We start from the raw sequence: 21,227 nt of genomic DNA on the forward strand, positions 1-21,227 counted from the left end.
CTGTGTTCATTAAATGATCAATCTTTCTTCAGAGAAGCAAATTTATTTTAGTATATTAAACATAATTTGGGAGGGTTTTAGCTTTCATATGAGCCATTTCTGAAACCAATGGATTAATTAAAAGTCAGGTTATAAGCTGTTTCTACAAAATGGATAAGCGACAACAGTTTTGTCAGGGACTCTATATATATTATATATATTAGGGCGTGGTATTTAAATTTCGCTTGTTTCGAGCCGCCACATTTATCAACAGCCGATCATTTTTACGCTGTGATTGGAGACATCGTTTGATAAATCACACGTGAACCCTGTTGTAGGACGAAATATACACTCAGATCTGCACTCGTTTCTATGCTCGTTTGATAAATGAGGGCCATTGTGCTCGAAAACTGACCAGCACAACATCATATGGTTTGTGGCTCTGATTGGTGGAGTCATATTGTGTTACTCTGAGCTGGGGGTCATGTTTCATTGTCCTAATAGCTTGCATGTCTAATGAGGAAGTTCCAGACTAATACGCATTAGTGAATTAGTTCCTTTTGATGGATGTTGCTTCAAGTGTTCTTACACAATTTATTTTATATAAAAATATTTATCCTAATAGCCGAATGTCAATCCTATTGCTTCACCTTTCCTATCAATTTCTGTTGTTATGCTGCATACATTTAAACTATTACATACATTTAAATAATTTTTGATAATCGATTCTAAATTATTCCTAGTATCTGCTTCATACTGTATATATTAATGAACAGTTAAGTGGGAGCAAAATTTGCTATAAGTGTTCATAAAAAACTGATATTATTTAACTAAAATAATTTAATTGAATAATACCCTCGAAGTTTGTATGATCCTTGATGGAACATGGGGGCTAACAACCACCCATGGTAGCAAAGACCATCCAATGCAAACCAGGTTACCCAATATTGTTATTATTATCCTGAACATAACCTTATTTCCTGCAGATATTTGGTAAAATTGCATTGCTTGACGGCACCTACATCACCAGAAACAACAACTTCCAGACATTCCCACAGGCTGTGCTGCTGTTATTCAGGTGGGTGGTCTGTCTTCCTCTGTTAAGGCTGCAAAAGATTACAAAAAGCTCTAACACCAAAACAGGTTTCATCTGCTAATCTTTGTGTTCTTTGTCTTGTGTCTAGTAGTGATTGTGTGTGTAATTAGTAGCTCCGTCGACATTCACAGATCATATATATGCTGCAAAAAGGTAAATAACTTGATATTGAATTTAAAATTGTACAGTTTGTGAGAGAAATTTAGCAAGTATATGTTAAATGGACTTGTATAACTTAATATTTCCTGTAAATGTCAATGTGGACACACTCTTTGGGTGGAAGATGCAAAACAACTGATCTCTGTGACATGGGCAACGTCCACAGCCGGTTTTGTACTGAAATTTGGCTTTGTTCTGTTTTGACTTTTTGTTACTGAAACAATATCCACCAAAATCATCATGAAAACTGTATAATGGGATTCATTCAAATGACATGAATGCTCCTTGCAAATGTTTAATTCTTGCTTAGTTTTACTGAAAAGAAAATCAGAACAGCCATTTGTCAGATGCTAATCACTTGGTAGAACAAAATGATATTGCTTCCCTAAAGTAAACAGTTGACAAGAAAGCAATGCCAGTAATGGAGAAGTGACATAGTGGCTTTTCAGTGTAAATAATTGGAAACATTTTGATATTTTTGTTGAACAGATGTGCTACAGGGGAGGCATGGCATGCAGTGATGTTGGCCTGCATGTATGGAAAAAAGTGTGACCCAAAGTCGGACTACCTTCCTGGGGAAGAGTATACCTGTGGATCCAACTTCGCCATCATCTACTTCATGAGCTTCTACATGCTCTGTGCCTTTCTGGTAAAACAATACACATTCACACTCTCAACACACATTAAAGAACATTCTAACATGTTTCACTTGTCAGCTGTTGCAGACAGATGTACATATTTCTCAATATTTAAAGGCAGAACTATCATTATAATAATAATAATAATAATAATAATAATAATAATAATAATAATTGAAAGTAACACTATTGAGTGGGACGTCAAGCACATTTTATGAAGGTGGATGTGTATGGGTGGGATATGCGTGGGGTATGAGGTTTTTATGCACTTTTTTATGTCCATAATGCCTTTTTACTTATTTATTGCTACTTTTGCACTGAACAAGGAATTCACTTAATTTAGTTGTACCTGTTACAATGACAAATAAATATATTATTATTATTATTATTATTATTATTATTCTGATAAGCACTTGTGAATTTATTTAAGTGACTTTACTTTTCACTTTGGTTTTTATTAATTTTTCATCCAACAACACACAAAAACATAACTTCACAATACACAAACATAACATCCACATAAGAAAACAAATTAAAGTCCTGTTGGGAATCACATTCCTTCTTGGTCACTCATTAGATCTCTGTCTCGTCCTCTGTATCTAATGATCTTTCACCAGTCTTTGTCGCTGTTCCAGGTCCTGAAATATGTCCATTTCAGCCATTTGTCTGAAACTGCGTTTCCTGCAGTCTTAAGCGATGTGTCAGTTTTTCCATTATATAGATTTCCTCTGTGATCTCTATCCATTGTTCCCGATTTGGAGGATCCAATCAACCCCATTTCCTCGTGATAGCTTTTTTACCAGCTATTAACAGTATTTTTGCCAGGTACCTATCCCCTGCATACACATTTTCCTCTGTAAAATTACATAAATAGAGTAACTTACAACACATAGGGATCCCATATCTCAGCACCTCTTTCAAAGTTTTATGTATCATCTTCCAAAACAGTTGTACCTTATCACATTTCCAAAATACATGTGCATGGTCTGAGCTCACATTCTCTCCAGCAGGATAGATTCACACTCAAATATTTACTCTTGACTTTGGGCGTTATAAAGAATCTAATCAGGTTTTTCCAAGAGAACTCCCTCCATATCCGTGAATTGGTGGATGTTTGATGCATTTTCCACATGTTTAGCCAGTCTTCATCCGAGATTCTTATATTAAGCTCTGACTCCCACTTTTCTTTTATATAATCAGTTGTATTCTTGTTTGTTGTCAATTTTTGGTAGAGTGATGATATTATTCTAATTTTGGTGCCCCTGTAAGTGCTAATCACTGTATCACACCATTCACTTCCATGGAGGGATCCATCTTGATCTCCTTCCTGTAATAATCTCTAAGCTGTAAGTATCTGTAGAATTCGTGTTCACCCAGATCATATTTGTCTCTCATGTTATGAAAACTCTCCAGCTCCCCATCTTTCTCTAGAGTGCACCAAGCTGTAATTCCCTTAATTTCCCACTGCTTGAATCCCTTGTCATACCTGGCAAGTTTGAAATTACTATCAGGTGCAACCCACTTTAACAGATGAAGATCCTTGTTTATCCCATAGTTTTTAATTATTCTGTACCATAATTCCAGAGCGAATAGAGTAATTGAGTCAATTTTATTTGTAATTTTATTGTATGTTTCCTTATCTCCGATCACATTCTGAATTGGGTATCCTCCGAACTCTTTTTCCATTTCTTTCCACTTTGCCATGTATTCTGGTTTACACCAACAGAGTAAATATCTCAGCTGGGCTGCAAAGTAGTATTCCTTCAGTCTTGGTAGACCCATTCCCCCTCTTTCTTTCGGTAGCTGGAGAGTTTCAAACCTAATTCTAGGTTTTTTACCTGCCCAAATAAACCTTGATATTGTTCTGTTCCAGGTCACAAACTGGGTTTGTGGGACCTCTACAGGTAGAGAATTGAATAAATAGAGTAGTAGGCAGCACATTAATTTTGATTATTTCAATCCTCGAATTAAAATCTAGCGGCAGCGTGGCCTATCTTCCAATATCTTTTTGTATCTCCTGATTTGTTTTATCGTAGTTTTCTTCATATAATTTCGACAATCCTTTAGTAATGAAGACCCCCAGATATTTTATTTTCTTTAGGTTCCAATTAAAATGATATGAATCCTGGATTTCTTTTGATGGAGTGTAGTTAAGTGGTAATATCTGTGTTTTCGAAATATTCATTTTATATCCTGAGAGGTGTCTGTAGGTTTCTAAAAGTTTCATCAGTACCGGGAGTGATCTGTTCGGCTGCCCTAAGAAGGCTATGACATCATCAGCAAAAAGTGCTATTTTATGTTCTGTTCCGTTCACCATTACACCCTCCAGTTCTTCATTCTGACGAACTGCTTGTGCCAACGGTTCCACGAAAAGAGCGAACAAAGTGGGTGACAGGCAACAACCCTGTCTAGTAGACCTCTGCAAATTAATTTTGTCAGTCAGACTTCCATTTGTCTTAATTCTGGCGTTGGGCTGTTGATATAGAGTCTTTATGCATTGCACTGATGCGTGGTTAAATCCAAATCGTTCTAACACTTGATACGCTTTCTCTGCATCGATGCTTACTAACATAGTACTTTGTTTTTTTCTGTTGTGCTTCATCTACAATATGCAAAGTTCTTCTGACATTGTCTTGCGTTTGCCGTCCACCTATAAATCCTGTTTGATCTTCCTCTATGATTTCTGTTATAAAAGTATTCAATCGTTTTGAAATAATTGTTGTGTATATTTTATAATCCACATTTAATAATAAGATTGGTCTGTAGTTTGCACAGTGCTCTTTGTCTCTCCCTTGTTTGTGGATGACTGTGATGATCGCTTCAGCCCAAGATGGTGGCATTTTGTTATTTTTAAGTGTCCAATTAAAAGAAGCCAAGAGCAGTGGTGTGAGCTCGTCCTTAAACATTTTATACCACTCTGCAGGGTAGACATCACTACCCGGAGATTTATTATTTTTCAACGCACTTATTGCATCAGCTACTTCTTCCTTGGTAATATCGGCCGTTAATCTATCATTTTGAATATTACCAATCTATGGCATGTCCAATGAATTTAGAAACACTCTCATTTCCTCTTCATCCGTGGAGTCGGGCTGTGTATATAGTTCCTCATAGTATCTGTGAAAGATTTTCTCTATCTCGTCTGGGTTGTGGGTTATCTCATTTGTATTTGGATCTCTAATTTTACATATGTTGCCTAGCACTTGCTGTTTTCGTATTTGTTTCGCTAGCAATTTAGTAACCTTCGAGCCTGCTTCATAATAGTTCTGCTTCAGAAACGTATTCTTTTTTTCAACTTCCTCCAGTAACAAGTAATTTATCTTTGTTTTCAATGTCTTGATCTGTTGATACATTTTCACATCATTTGTTTCATGATATTCCTGTTCCGATTCCCTAAGATCCTCTGTATATTTTTTGTATGCCTCTAATTTAATTATTTTCACATGTGCTGTTTCCGCTATCAGTTTTCCCCTAATGACAGCCTTCATGGCATCCCACAATATTGTTGGATCCACCTCTCCATTGTTGTTTTCCTCAATATATCTTTTCAATTCTGTTTTCACTTTATCTTTTCTTTGTTCATTATTCAATATTCCTACATTGAGTCTCCACACTGTACGTCTTTTCCTGGTGTTTATGTTAATCTTCAAGTAGAGAGGGTTATGGTCTGGCACATCTGCCGCCCCGATCTCACATTCCTCCACTCTGAATCTGTCACTCTGATTCACCAGGGAGTAATCTATCGGTGAATGAACTTTATGTGCAGCTGAGTAGTGAGTGAAGTCCCTATCCAGAGGATGTAGATTTCTCCATACATCTACCATGCCCATCTCTTCCAGTGATAGGTTTATAAATCTTGTTAACTGCCCTTTATTCCTTTTTAGACTTGTCGTGTCCATATTGTGATTCATAACAACATTCAAATCTCCCCCACATATTAAAATTCCCTCTGCTTCAACAGCTATCACATCAAACAAGGATTTGAATAATTTTTTATCGCTCTCAGGAGGTGCATATATATTTATCAATGTTACTGGTTTGTTTTCTAATCTACCCTTTACTATAATGTATCTTCCCTCCCCATCTTTGAGTTCCTTCTCACAATCAAATTGAATCATGTTTGCTATTAAAGTTACAACCCCTCTTCTACATCCTTCTATAATATAGATTCCTATATCCGTATCTTTTAAGTTTATCATGTTCTGACTGTGTTAAATGGGTCTCTTGTAAAAATATGATTTGAGCTTTTTCCTTCTTCAGTTTTGTCATAACCCTCTCTTTTTTCTTTGGTATGTTCAGGCCATTTACAATCAGCGACATTATTTTGACATTGTTAGACAACATTATATTCTGCTACAAGAAGAGAAGATTACTTTATTAATCCCACAATGGGAAATTCAACCTCTGCATTTAACCCATCCTTTTTTACACACAAGTGAACACACCATGCAAGGAGCAGTGGGCAGCACATTACTGCGCCCGGGGAGCTGTGCAGGGGGGTTAGGTGCCTTGCTCAAGGGCACTTCAGTCCTAGACCTGTCAGTACCGGGATTCAAACCGGCGACTCTCCAGTTACAAGCCCGATTCCTAACCTCTAGGCCACGGACTGCCCCACCACCAGAAAATGCACTCCCAAACAGTTCTGAACTACACACACGAACAATTAACATAATAGAAATCCGGAAAAATAACTTCAAAAAGTGGGGATGTCGCTCCTTCCTCCCCAAATCCCCGTTGGTGGGTGAAGGGGAAATCCTCATCTCTAAGTGAGGGCCCCTTCCTAGACTTAAAACTGAACCCAGCTCACGGTGTTCCTTAGTGTCTAGATAAGTGCAACTCAAAATTACCTGACCACTCCCAGTCGGTTCTTAATAGCTTTAAATAAAAATAAATAAAGAGGTCTGATCAGATATTCCCACTATGTATCCCTTTTTTCCCTGAATCAGTCCTTTTGATCCACGCATAGACAAAGTCCCATTCAATAATCAACAGTAATGCTTGCTGCATTTAAATCCTTTCAACATCTCTTTCCCTCTGAAAGATCTCCACTGAAAAATCTCGGAGGAATGTTGCCAATGGGATGGAGAGCATCTCCAGCCTTGCAGTGACTGTGGATTAATGCTGAGGAGTGGAAGATTGATGCACGTTGGCTGTGCGAAGGGATGGCAGGTGAGGAGGTTCCTAGACCCACTCAGAGCCCTTTCACATACAGCTAGAAATGAAGGGTGGAACCGGGGACCAGAGCCCATGACAACGCCTTCGCAAGGTCGGAGACTAAAAAAGGAATACTGCAAATACCAGGGGGAGTGGCCAGTAGAACAGACACGCCTTGGAGGACGGATCAAGTACAAAAAGTCAAAATTACAGTTTGCATGGTAGTAGTTCCATACAAGGGAATCTACTCTGTCGGAGCTGACATTACTGTCCTGCATGACAAAGAAGTTGAGCCGGTTGCACCAGCACCAAGCCCGAGGAAAAGAGGCGCAGCCAAAAGACTGAAGGCACTTTTCAAGCGTCCATTCGGAGGTAAAGAAGGGGCCGGAAAGGACCCGCCGAAGAAACACTAAAAATGGCAACTTCGGACGCTCCGGGCCACCGTCAGCCCATCAAAGTACTGTTTAAAGGAGAAGTAATAATAGATCAGAAAACCACGAATGGCCCAGGAAGTGTTTTGGGACCACCCTTCTTACGAACCTGAGGAGAAATAATCCCCCTAGATTGGCCACAGAAGGATTATGATGAGGATGGTTACTGCCTGGATGCTAAGGGGTAATTCTACTCTACCTGGGAGGTCGAAAGGAGTCTGGACCTTACAGATCCAGGCATAACCAAGAAAGATTAACGGCCGTCCAGTGTCCGCAGGCCACTTAGGAACGGGTACCGCCGCAACGAGAAGATGGGTAAACCTATGCAAGTTCCCTTAAATTTTCCTGTGATCTTCAACGTTGCCTATGTACAATTCAAGGGATTCACGTTCAAGATGAGATGGGGACCTAATTATGAAGACCTGATACAAGGACATTATGTTGACATATGGATGGGAGAAATGATGATCTGGACCACCAGCCCAACCATGTACCGGCGTACCCTGGCCTACAAACGAGGCGAGACAAAATGTTAATAGAAAACTATTACCTATGACCTAACCTCAGACCATCGGAGAGGCATGCTGCAAGGGAGAAGGAAACGAGGCGAGGATTCACGTCTGCTAAAGGCAGACAAACTATTAATTGAACGAGGCCAAGAATTAGGCAAAGCGAGTCAACCATTGTTCACTGACTACTACAATGACTACGCAGAGTTCCAGAGGGCCAGCAGGCTCCTGAACTACCGGGTAAACCCCTTCCAGATCTTTGAAGGACCCCTCCCACAACAGCAGAAATTGACAGTCGATATCCATACGTGGGCGTGGAGAGGGTTGGACCCAGCAAATAAATACCAGTCACCCATCTACAAAGCCTTAGTTGAACAAAGAGTCCTCAAAACCAAGACGCGCCGGGTGGGACAGAGTTGGATGTGCTAGAGGCATTCTGGACATGGCATGACCAAGAGGAAAAAAATTAATGGACAGATAGTACCGTTTGTCGCTGAGCCAACCATTTTCCTGGCAGAGGGACATGCTTTTAGGAGAAGCCTGTGTGCCGGAGAAGAAATCACTGACTACGAGTGGTTGGGCCCAAATCGCCTCTACAACAACTGTACCTGTCATTCCCTAGAAGAACGCTGGTTGCATTGTGGCAGTGGCAAACTGTCACATGAATGCACGTGGTATGAAAGGGCTGGAATCACCCTTCAAGGTGATTCAAAGTGATAACTGCAGGAGTTGAGGTGGTGGAAGGGTGGATAGCTGACCTTTTCCACAAATTATGGCCTTATCTTTTGATGATACTGGGAATCATCATTGTTGGAGTAATTGCGTACGTAATTGTCAAAGGTGGAGTCACCTCAGCTGTACGTGCCAGAAGGAGGAGCAAAGCAGCATCGAAGAAAGGAGCTAAGAAACCACTCCTCCTGGAAGGGGAGGAACAAGAGGAAGTATAAAGCACCAGGCGCGGCCGCACCCTGGTCAGTCTGGTTCCTGATTTTTGGCGAAGCAGCAGCAACAACAGAAGAACAGCAGCGTTAGTTAGTAATTATTTTTGAGTAAGAAGTTTGAGAGAACACTGTAGACATGGCTAACAACATAGACAACGGCACAACACCCACTGCAACAACCCTGGCTGAAGTGAGTACAGTAGAATTTACCATCTTTTTGGCAATCTGGCTTGTGTACTGCTGTACCGGACCGTGGCCTCTGGACCAACTGATGAGACTCGTCACCTTGTTCCATTGATGTATCAAGCTGATCGTCTTTACCGTCTACAACCAGACTCGCACGGTGGCTTTGTCTCTGTTTGTTACCTACATAATGGGAAGAATTACCCTTAAAACTGATCGTCCGAGTTGCGCCTTCGGAGCCACCCTGACGTTATGGATGGTTCTTGATTTTGCCAAGATTTTCTACGCCCCACCAGCGGTGGCGGTGTGCGAAGCCATGATAATAACAGCTATGATTACCTACGTGACTTCCCTCACGAGCACGCTGCAGGAACGATCCAGAGCGCGTTGGGGACTAAAGCTGCGTGCATTGATTGCATGGTGCCTAGCTTGGTTCGCCCTTAGTATCCTCAATTGGTATGGAATTATTGACCACGAGCTCATTGCGGCGTGGTTCATGACCTATGCTGCCTGCTTCCCAATGTTCAGAACTGGTTCCAGTCAAGGGCAAACTCCTATGCTAGCCTTCCAGTCGCCATGGCTGGCTTCACAACCTTAGGAGCGTGCGGCCAGAGGCCCCTTGAGAGAAGAGACCAAAACAGAATCATCGCTTGCTAACGCTGTGTAACTGCTGAATTAAGTAATTAAAGAAACTATGTTGCCTTATCATCTAGGAAGAAGTAAGCTGCATCCAGTGAGGGACCACAGTGGAAGTAGCTGACCACCTTTGGGAGGTCGCCTCAGCACTGTGGTGCACCCCATGCTACCACAAGTGCTTCCAGTTCCATGCCGCTACAGGAGTTGTCACCGCTTTTGATTACGTCTGCATGCCCATGGTACCCGCTGAAAAGTGTTTGGAATTATATGCAAAAGCCAAGATGGTATGGAATTCTGGATGGAAGAATCATCGACGTAGGTCCAAGGATGGATCCTGTTTCTAGAACTGGCTTAACACCACTGGAGCCTACCACTACGAACACAGGAGCCCAGACCGAAGGTCAAGTATGGTACAGCGAGAATTACCTGGAGGGATTCTTGAGCCTCCATGAAGGGGAATTAAACAGTTCCCTGCTGGTGCGAGATATATACGCTTCCACCTCCGTGTTTGAATCCGCCCAGTGAGATATGACAACATGAACACTTCCACCTCCATGGCTGAATCCACTCACTCTGACGAGTTACCCCTTCCCAACATCGGGAAGACGTGAGTAAGAGAAGTTGGGAGGAACGGTCTAAAGGAAATCTGACCAGCAGCAGTGAAGTTAAAGTTAGAAAAGAGGATTTAACCAATGAGATTGACTGGTCAGGAGTGCCAATGAAGAAAGTTCTGGAACTGGAAGCGGCATGAGTATAAAAGTTGCAACACGAAGAGGATCGAGGTTATCCTTCGCGAGGAGCTGCAAGACTCTCTCTTTGGATCTAAGGACTACTTCTGAACGACCACATCGGTGGTAGGAACTTGGATTTTACAACTAAAGAAGAAGACGAATTAAGGACGTTTACATCAAGAAAGAAGATTTCCAATTTTGACTAGTGAGGACAAGAGATGAGTTTTTGGAGGATGACCATTCCAACACCAGTCGAAATGGATTAATGGATTTTTCCTTCTGAGTTCTCACTGTTTTCTGGATTACAGTTTCGGTTAAGGATTACTCCGACTTTGGACAAAGTGGAGAGCCTCGGCTGAAGGCTGAAGTTCGGACAGTGCGTTTTAAGTTGCTTGGCCAGGCAACTTTCCCGTTTTCCTCTCCAAATTTGATGGATTACAATTACCAGCTAAAGCTTCATTTAACACAGGAAGGTTAGGTTATAGCATAAGACAAATCAAACAATAATCATCTTATTGTTGAGGTTTCTGAATATTATATCTGTAATTGATTTTTGAATCATTATATGCTGTGTGCTTGCACTTTGCTATATTATCAATAAATTCTCAATTGCACTTAAAGTGAAGTAGTGGACATTAAATCTTTGAAGATTTCTAATTAAAAGGTTGTGTGTTAAAACAAGGTTCTTATTGATTACTCTAGCCAAAGAAATTAAACTTATCCTTGGGGCTTGTATTCCTAGCCACTAAACTAACCTAGCAATTCACCAAGTGCATAGATCAGTAAGAGGAGAGGTGCCATTAAACGGGCGCGGCTAGCGTGGTTTCTGTGATCTAGGGTTATTCAACAGGTCCTATACTAGATTAAGCAGGATAGGTGCTCGGATTTAGGCAGTTAGAAGCTAGGCGAATCTCCTCGCCACTAGCTTACAACGTTTCCTATATACCTACTGAGATAAGATCCAGCGACCCTCTTGCCTCTCAGCAAGAGGGTCGCTGGTTTGATTCCGGCCTGTAGCTCTTCTGTGTGGAGTTTGCATATTCTCCCCGTGTCAGCGTGGGTTCTCACAGGGTACTCCTGTTTCCTCCCACAGTCCAAAAATATGCAGTTAGGTTTAATTGGTGACTCTAAATTGCCCGTAGGAGTGAATGAGAGCGTGATTGTCTGTCTCAATGTGTCTGCCCTGCGAAAGAATTCTTTTTTTTTTTTAAAAAGAAACATGTCAAGTGATATTTCTTGAACCACTTTGGTGTCAAGTCATACTAATGCTCACATAACAACATACAGTAAAGTCATATTGCCTATATCCTTCACAGATCATCAACCTATTTGTGGCTGTCATCATGGATAACTTTGACTACTTGACACGTGATTGGTCCATCCTTGGCCCCCAGCACTTGGATGAGTTCAAGAAAATCTGGGCAGAATATGATCCTGAGGCCATGTAAGTGTTTGTGTTTGTATGTCTGTGGTTCTAACAGGAGTGTTTATCTTGAGAGAGAGAGAGACCTGTTGCTGGAACCAATTCTGGGTTTGCCTCTAACTTCAATATATCAGCATGAAAATGGGTTCTATACGTACCTGAAAAATCTCCTCTTTACGTTCATGCCCGCTGATAACATGCAGTTTAAGGCAAAACCATATCTTTCTTGTATGCACTCATATGTTGCAATGCTAACTTTGCAAAGAAATGGCAACCTTTTATTTCGTATTTTAGTAATCTGTCAGTGTTACCCCTTGAATGAGACTAAAGCTATTTTACTGCTACCTTAGCTCTGTCCTTCTGCTGTCTCTTATTAACCCAGCTAGTTCTCCAACCTAAACGACAGAAGAGGTTGTGTGTCAGTACGAATGACTACCGCAAGTTATGTAAGAAAAAACACAATTTATGTTCAAAAAATCAATTTACGTGACTTAAGTTAAAAATCTTTTACTTTCGATTGCACACGGGGCACGCCCCCCACTCACCTGGGTGAAAGTCCACCACCCCAACATCCAACCTACTGCAAGGAATCCGCCATTTTTACTTTGATTCCCCGCCAAGATAGCGCCGGAAGCATTGCACCGGAATGGTGTAATACGTAAATATAACTCGTATCTATTGAGGTTTTTGAGGGGAGAACAGGCTGGGGAGATGCTGTACTGCAGTTTATTCTTAATTGAACTTTATGGGAATCTGGGTGTGTGGAAAAATGGAAACACTTTTTTTTCCAACTTTGAACCATCTGTGCCGTACTATTTGTTTCTACTGATAAAATGTAAAAGAAAAAAGAAAATGAGCTGCTGTGACCTCGAGGATAATCACTGCCACATGAAACTTTACAGCCATTAACTACAGAGCAATCAGAGAAAAAGAAAATGCACTTAAAAATCAATTAAACCATACTAATACAAATACAAAGGTTTTTTTATTTTTTTGAGTATCAATAATGATTTGATCTACACAGTCTGACATCAAACCAACAAAACCACTTTGAAAATTGTTTGTAGTGCTTTACTTAAACAAAAAAAAAAATTATATTGTGAATCATGTTTTATGTGTTTATCTATAATACAACCTGTGTATCGAATACAAAGGCAATTGCATTTTATAACAGACCATCAAGGAACAAAGATATATCAGCAGAGCAGATAGTAAAGTGGGAAGCAGAAGAACATAATGATATAGATGGCCAACAGGACATCAGTTTTATACTTCTGCACTTAAAAACAAGCACATACACACAAAAGAAAACAAAAACATTGTGCCACACCTTATCTCTCCAAAATTGGAATATCTAAAAGCTTAGTATTGTACGTTTAGTGCGGAATGTATTGTAACATTTCTCAAGTATTTGAGAAAGGGGCACCAGAAACTACCTTATATGCAGGAAAAATGTTAATTTGAGTTCAATTGAAGCACCATAGTGATTTCTTTCCCTTTCTTTATTTGTTTGTCTGTTAATGGAAGTGTGCCAATTTAAGTGTGTTTTACAGCGAATAACTAATTTTTGAAACTTCCATAATAACATGTATCATTTTTTAACAGAAGCTCTGGAGTCTCAAGCGAAGGAGTTCAAGTATCTCGGGGTTTTGTTCAGCAGTGAGGGTAAAACGGAGCGTGAGATGGATAGGCAGTTTGGTGCGGCATCAGCAGTGATGTGGCCGTTGTACTGGACCGTCGTGGTGAAGAAGGAGCTGAGCCTGAATGTAAAGCTCTCGATTTACCGGTCCATCTACGTTCCAACCCTCACCTATGGTCATGAGCTTTGGGTAGTGACTGAAAGGACGAGATCGCGGATACAAGCGGCTGAAATGAGTTTCCTCCGTAGGATGGCTGGGCTCAGCCTTAGAGATAGGGTGAGCTCAGACATCCGGAAGGAGTAGAGCTGCTGCTCCTTCGCTTCGAAAGGAGCCAGCTGAGGTGGTTTGGGCATCTGGTAAGGATCCTCCTGGGCGCGTCCTGTTAGAGGTGTTCCGGGCACGTCCAACTGGTAGGAGGCCCCGGGGAAGACCCAGAACACAGTGGAGGGATTATATCTCTCTCCTGGCCTGGGAACGCCTCGGGGTCCCCCAGGAGGAGCTGGACATTGTGGCTGGGGAGAGGGACATCTGGAATGCCCTGCTTAACCTGCTGCACCCGCAACCCGGCCCCTGATAAGCGGACGAGAATGGATGGAATGTTGGTGTCCCAATAGTAAAACGAAAAATTGGGGAATGAAAATCCCCCAAGAGGCATTCAGTCAGGTCCATAACATTTGGACATTGACATAATTTCCAGAATTTCAGCTCTGTACACCACCACAATGGATTTGAAATGAAACAATTAATATGTGCTTTAAGTGCAGACTTTCAGCTTCAATTTGATGGTATTAACACCAAAATCAGGTGAACGGTGTCAGAATCATAACACATTTTATATGTGCCCTCCACCTTTTTAAGGGACTAAAAGCAGTTGGACAATTGGCTGCTCAGCTGTTCCATGGCCAGGTGTGTGTTATTCCATCGTTATTTCATTTACAAGGAGCAAATAAAAGGTCTAGAGTCTGTTTCAAGTTTTGGTTTTTTTTGCGTTTGGAATCTGGTTTGAAGCTCCAAGTTCGGCGTTACACTTCATCGCCATCGTTCTTTACGTGTGTCGCCATCTTGTTTTCGGAAACGGGGAGCAGACCATATTTGGACTGTAGGGGAGCGAGAGGGATCTGACGACACTGACCCCCAGATTGGATAGTATGCTTGTCTCTCTTTACAAAATTTAGAGATTGCAGAAAAAAGCCCAATGTGTATCTTGATTTTTTTAATTTAATTTAAGAAATACTCTTTGTCTGTGTGCGTGTGTGTCAAAATAAAATCCCTCATTTTGTATTCCATTTTATAGGGGACGTATTAAGCACCTTGATGTGGTGACACTCCTACGAAGAATACCTCCTCCTCTGGGTTTTGGCAAGTTTTGCCCTCATCGTATCGCCTGCAAGGTGAGAACATCGTCTGATGCAACGTGGCATCCCAGAGGTGGTGAATTTTTGTTGTGTTTGTTGTGGAGTTATGGGGGTGTACACACATGTGCACACATAGAGGTGCAGATTCATGTGCATGCATAGAGACAAGTACCCCTTGATTCAGATTAATTCATCTGTCAATTCCAACTCATTTTTCACACCTAAGTTATCCTACAAGGTTTTTTTCCTCTTCCTGATCGATAGCCAACCCCATTTTCACACATTTTCATGTATTAATATAGCAGTATTAACTAGAAAATTTCCTCAGGGGAAATTCTGAAAGGGCCACGGGGGCTACTGCTGGTGTGTGTCCACTATGATGAAATGCCGAACAGGACAGAGATGGCCTCAAACAGAAAGGTTTTTCCTGAACGTCTACATATGTTGTTTTTTTTGTTTTTTTAAATGAAAAAATAGCTTTGTTAGAGCGATCTAAAAAAGCTGTTACATCTCCCTTTTTCAGAAATCTTCCTGCGTTTTTAATATGGGAGCCAATGAGGCTGTTGGTGTGTGTTGGTGGCGCGTCTGTGCGTCCTACGCCCAAACTATAACTCTAACAGCTTGTTACGGTTGGAGGTATGTTGTGTTTGTTTTTTCTTTTGTTTTCTTGCTTCTTTATAGGTCCGCCTCCTGCTCCTCCCAGTTGCTGTGTTTCCAGCTGCACCAATGATCTATTGCTAATTAGGTGTTAAATAGACTGAATCCTGAAGCAGACGCGGCTGGTGGGCCATTGTTGCGCTGTGATTGTGGAAGTGTTGGCTGTTTTAGGTGAAACGCCTGAGTGCTGCCTGGAAGCTGGGGAAGGAGAACCCAGTTGGTCCTTATATCTTTGGTTTGTGTCCTCAGAGTGTTTTAGTGTGAAGGCATTTAGGTTATTGTCGCTGTCCGTTGGATAGTAGTTTTGTGTTCGCCGTATATAAATAAATCCTATTTTTCTATAACTCAACTTGCCTGGTTTTCCCTTGTTTCTTTAATATACAACATCAATAGTTACTCCCGAACCTCAATTTTGGGACGTAACATATTTGGGGGCTCGTCCGGGATAATACTTTATTAAAAAAAGTAAGAGAGAAGTTGGTAATTTGTGGAGTTTGAAAAAATATATCTATATATATATTGATAGTCGCATCTCAGTGTTCTGGTAAGTATTTGTTTCGGTTGTTTTTTGTCCAAGCCTTAATCTGATTAAACTGCTCCTTCAGTTTAGACAGGGGAGTTCCCAGCTAGGCTGTTTTCAGTCTTTCCGTCGGGTGCTCGTTTATTATTTTTCCTTTATTATTTTCGGAGTAAATCCTGGGCGGGGATTTAACATCTCCATTGGGGGTAGGCGCTTCAGGGCTCACGCCGCTGATGTTCCGCCTTTCAAGTCGCCCCGAGCCCGGCACGCTCCAGAAGATACACAGGTAAAGTTTTTGGTTAGGTAGGCACTGAGGAGTGTGTTTGTAAGGTTGGACTGTTTGTGTAAACATCCGAAGTTAATACTGTGCCGTTCGGCACTGGTGGATGCGTGGGTTTGTTTGTTTGTTTTTGACGGCGTAGTGGCTGTGTGTTGTGTCGTGATTTGTTGGTAGCCGGTCGTAGCGCATAGCGCATGTTACGTTGTAGCACTGTGTGTTCAAGCTACGGTTGTTGTGTCTTCGGCCGACAATTCGAGTAAGTATGGCAGCATGTGATTTAGGTAAATTTGTGGCTGATCCATCTTTAGAGCAGCTTGACAACTGTCGAAAGTGTGATTTATGTGATATTGCTAAGTGTTACGGCATCCCAGTGGTGAGTTCACTTGCTAAAAAGGAGCTCAAAGCGGCTGTGCTGGATGGGTTGGTTGTGAAGGGGATTTTAAACGTGTCAGTGGATCCTATGTTGCCGGGTCTATCGGCCGGGGTTTTGACAGCCGTGTCCCCAGGTGAGAGCCGGTCTGATGCTCCGGTGGGAGGAGCGACCGAGCCGCAGTTGACTACCCTAACTCCGGGTGTGGAAGGTAAGCCGTTTACGTTGCCGCGTTTTGACCCTTTGTCTGTTGAGTCCTCAGTTAATTCTAAAATTGACGCCCGATTAAAGATGCGTTTGGCTCGTCTCCAGATGGAGAGAGAGGATCGTGAACATGAGCGTGAGTTTGAGCTTCGTAGGGAGCTAGAGCTAAAGAGGCTGGAGGCTGACACAGCCATCAGAATGAAGCAGCTGGAGCTTCAGAAAGTGAACGTGGTGTCCAGCGTGTCTGATAATGTGCGGTCTCAGTCAGAGCCTCTGGCGTTTGATGTCAGTAAGTATATTTCACTTGTGCCTGTGTTCCGCGAGGCGGAGGTGGAAAGTTACTTTGTTGCATTTGAACGCATCGCTGTTGCTCTTGGTTGGCCTAAGGATGTGTGGGCAATCATGTTGCAGTGTAGATTGACAGGTAAGGCTCAGGAGGCTTGTTCCTCTCTGTCAATAGAGGACAGCCTTGAGTATGAGCATGTAAAAAGTGCAATTTTGCGTGTGTATGAACTGGTACCTGAGGCTTACAGACAGCGTTTCCGTGCCCTGAAGAAAATGCCCACCCAGACTTATGCTGATTTTGCCAGGGAGAAGGGCATGCTTTTCGATCGCTGGTGTTCTGCTTGTCAGGTTGATGACCTAGCCACTTTGAGAGAGTTGATGTTGCTCGAAGAATTTAAGAACTGTGTGCCAGAGCGTACCGTTGTGTACTTAAATGAGCAAAAGGTAACGTCCCTGCAGCAGGCCGCGACACTAGCTGACGAGTTTGCACTGACACACAAGGGTGTTTTTAACAGGGAAAGCTCTTTTTCCTCTCGTGTTGTCTCACGTAGACCTAACGTGCCAGTGGTAAGTGCTACTGAAATGGTTACTTCAAAACCAGAGTCTACACCAGCCAAAGCAGCACGAAAATGTTTCTATTGTCACAAATTGGGCCATCTCGTTGCAGACTGTGTTGTCCTTAAAAGAAAGCAGCCGAAGGGTGTGGGGTTAATAAAAACTGTATCCCTAGGTGGGAATCTCTCTGCTCTAAGCCAGCCAGATGAGTGTTTCAAACCTTTCATCTCCACTGCTTTTATTTCACTCACAGGCCAGGCTGAAGACCTACGCCCGGTCACTGTGCTAAGGGATTCGGGTGGCTCTCAGTCCTTTGTCCTTTCGAAAGTGTTGCCGTGGTGTTCTGAGTCTGCCTGCGGGAGAAGTACGATTGTTAGAGGTATTGGGATGGGTTTCGTGCCCGCTCCTCTTCATCGAGTACACATTAAGTCCGATCTGGTTTCTGGTTGTTTTCCTGTGGCTGTTCTGACTCGTTTTCCTATCGATGGTGTCGATTTTATAATGGGGAACGACATTGCAGGTGGAAAAGTGTATCCTACACCTGAAGTGGTGGATGTTCCTCTTCCTGATGGTGCACAAGACAAGCTGTTTGACAGTCACCCTGAGATTTTCTCCGTCAGTGTGCTGACCCGAGCTCAAGCCAAGAAGCAGCTAAGTGACCATGAGGTTGACCTGTCTGACTCTGTTTTTGCGGCTGTTCTTTCTGAAGACAGGTTGCCCCCTGTTGGTGAGACGGGAGGTTGCTCGTCATCACTGCCTGTTGAGACTACAGTGCCTACTACTGCTCCTTTGGCGTCAGTACAGCTAACTCGTGAGGAGCTGATTAAAGCTCAGAGAGAGGATAAGTCCTTGAATAAGTGTTGTACTGTTGCAGTGGATGAGGTCAGTAAAGTGTGTAGTAAAGGCCAAAGTTGTGCAAACTGACCAAGGTTCCAATTTTCTGTCGAAGACATTTAGGCAGACAGTACAGTCTCTAGGTGTCACTCACTCTGTGTCCAGTGCTTATCACCCAGAGTCCCAAGGTGCACTTGAGCGGTGGCATCAGACTCTAAAATCCATGTTGAGGAAATACTGCTATGATACAGAGAGAGATTGGGATGAGGGCGTGCCATTTGTCCTTTTTGCCATCAGGGACGCGAAACAGGAGTCTCTTGGGTTTAGCCCAGCCGAGCTCGTGTTTGGTCACAATGTTCGTGGTCCCCTAAAAGTGTTGAAAGAGCAGTTCATGTCAAGTTCGTGTAAGACTAATGTGTTGGATTTTGTGTCACAGTGTAAGGAGCGTCTGCATCGTGCTACTTCCTTGGCAAGGGAAGCTCTCTCTTTGTCCCAAGGAAATATGAAAAGGTGGTATGACAGAAAAGCAGTTGAGAGGCAGTTTCAGCCTGGTGACCAAGTGTTGGTCTTGCTACCACTGCCTGGCTCTGCTCTTGCAGCTCGTTTTTCTGGTCCATATGTGGTGAAAAACAAGGTATCCGACACAGACTATGTTATCAGCACCCCTGAGCGCAGGCAAAAAGTTCAGCTGTGTCATATTAACATGCTGAAGTCTTATCATTCCAGAGACGTTGTCCAGGAGAGGCCAAAACTGGCTCCGGAGATTGCCACTCCTGTTAAGACTTCTGCGTCCATGGTGTGTGTTGGAAGTGCACATGATGATGGTCTCAGACTAGCTGATCTACAGTGTGGTAGGCTGCTAAACTCTGTAATTTAGTCTGACATTGATGCACATTTGTCCTACCTCCATGTAAGTAAAAGAAACGATGTAGTTAAGTTACTACAGTCTCATCCTAGGTTGTTTGGCGACGTGCCTTCACGCACTAATGTGTTAGAGCATGATATTGAAGTTGGTTCTGCTCGTCCCATTAAGCAGCACGCCTATCGTTGTCCTCTAGAAAAACGTCAGATGATGAAGCGTGAGGCAGAGTACCTGTTGGAAAATGGCCTAGCAAAATGTAGTCATAGTCCCCTTGCTTATTGGCTCCAAAATCTGATGGTACTCCACGTTTCTGTACAGATTTTCGAAAGGTTAATGCAGTAACTTTACTTAATTTAGGTTAATGCCGGACTCTTTTCCTCTACCTCGCATGGAGGACTGCATAGATAGCATTGGCCCTGCAGCCTATATTTCTAAACTTGACCTGCTAAAGGGTTACTGGCAGGTACCTTTAACATCCAGAGCCTCTGAAATCTCAGCTTTTGTTACTCCTGATCACTTCCTCCAGTACACGGTTATGCCATTTGGTCTGAAAAATGCCCCAGCTACTTTTCAGCGTCTTTTGCAGATTGTGCTAGGGGATGTTCCTCAATGCAAGGTGTATCTTGATGATGTTGTTGTGTTCTCAGATAGTTGGGAAGACCACATTGCCACTTTGACCACAGTGTTTGAGCGACTTTCTAAGGCGTCGCTAACCCTTAATCTGGCCAAGTGCGAGTTCGGTAAGGCTACCGTTACTTATTTGGGGAAACAGGTTGGGCATGGGCAGGTTCGCCCGGTTGAGGCCAAAGTTGCGGCAATAATATGTTATCCAGTCCCGACCACCAGACGTGAGCTGCGTCGTTTTCTTGGCATGACTGGATATTATAGATGTTTCTGTAAGAATTTTTCAGTAGTGGTTGCCCCCCTGACTAAGCTGTGTAGCCCATCTGTTCCTTTTGTGTGGAATGAGGATTGTCAGCATGCATTTGAGGCTGCTAAGTCTCTCCTTTGCAGTGCTCCTGTTCTTGCAGCACCCAACTTTACCATCCCTTTCAAGCTGGAAGTGGATGCCAGTGCTACTGGGGCTGGTGCAGTATTGTTGCAAGATGGTGGGGGGAATGTTAGTCACCCGGTGTGCTACTTCTCAACCAAATTTAAGCGTCATCAGTTAAACTACTCTACTATTGAGAAAGAGACGTTGGCCATGTTGCTGGCCCTCCAACACTTTGAGGTCTGTGTGGGTTCCAGCACCTCGTTGGTCACAGTGTATACAGATCATAATCCTCTTGTATTTTTGTCCCAGATGTATAACCACAACCAGAGGTTGATGCGTTGGGCTCTGTTGGTGCAGAGTTACAACCTGGAGATCAAACACAAGAAGGGAGCAGACAACATCGTGGCGGACGCGCTTTCTCGTGGGTGAGGGTATTGTTAAACAAAAAACTGGTGAGCTATAGAGAACTTTAAGTCTGAAAGTAAAGGGTGAAACTAGTGTTGTGTAACAGTTGTGTTTTTGGTAATGTTAATATTCTGTATACCTGAGTGTAAAAACTACAAAAAAAAAAAAAACAGAATATTATCTAGTAGTTTAGTTTTATGGGGGGAAGTGTTACGGTTGGAGGTATGTTGTGTTTGTTTTTTCTTTTGTTTTCTTGCTTCTTTATAGGTCCGCCTCCTGCTCCTCCCAGTTGCTGTGTTTCCAGCCGCACCAATGATCTATTGCTAATTAGGTGTTAAATAGACTGAATCCTGAAGCAGACGCGGCTGGTGGGCCATTGCTGCGCT

The 21,227-nt window shown here is 42.5% G+C and overlaps 1 protein-coding gene across 1 annotated transcript in view; it reads left to right on the top strand.

Annotated features, from left to right (window-relative positions):
- LOC131968146 (dihydropyridine-sensitive L-type skeletal muscle calcium channel subunit alpha-1-like) overlaps positions 1–21,227 on the top strand; it is a 130,099-nt gene that overhangs the window by 92,387 nt on the left and 16,485 nt on the right. Inside the window, exons 33-36 of the mRNA XM_059328889.1 lie at positions 966–1,057; positions 1,724–1,883; positions 11,774–11,901; positions 14,815–14,911. Of these exons, the coding sequence (XP_059184872.1) occupies positions 966–1,057; positions 1,724–1,883; positions 11,774–11,901; positions 14,815–14,911 (477 nt within the window). The remainder of the gene's footprint in view (positions 1–965; positions 1,058–1,723; positions 1,884–11,773; positions 11,902–14,814; positions 14,912–21,227) is intronic.

Source organism: Centropristis striata, chromosome 3, assembly GCF_030273125.1.
Source record: "Centropristis striata isolate RG_2023a ecotype Rhode Island chromosome 3, C.striata_1.0, whole genome shotgun sequence".
Lineage (NCBI taxonomy): Eukaryota > Metazoa > Chordata > Actinopteri > Perciformes > Serranidae > Centropristis > Centropristis striata.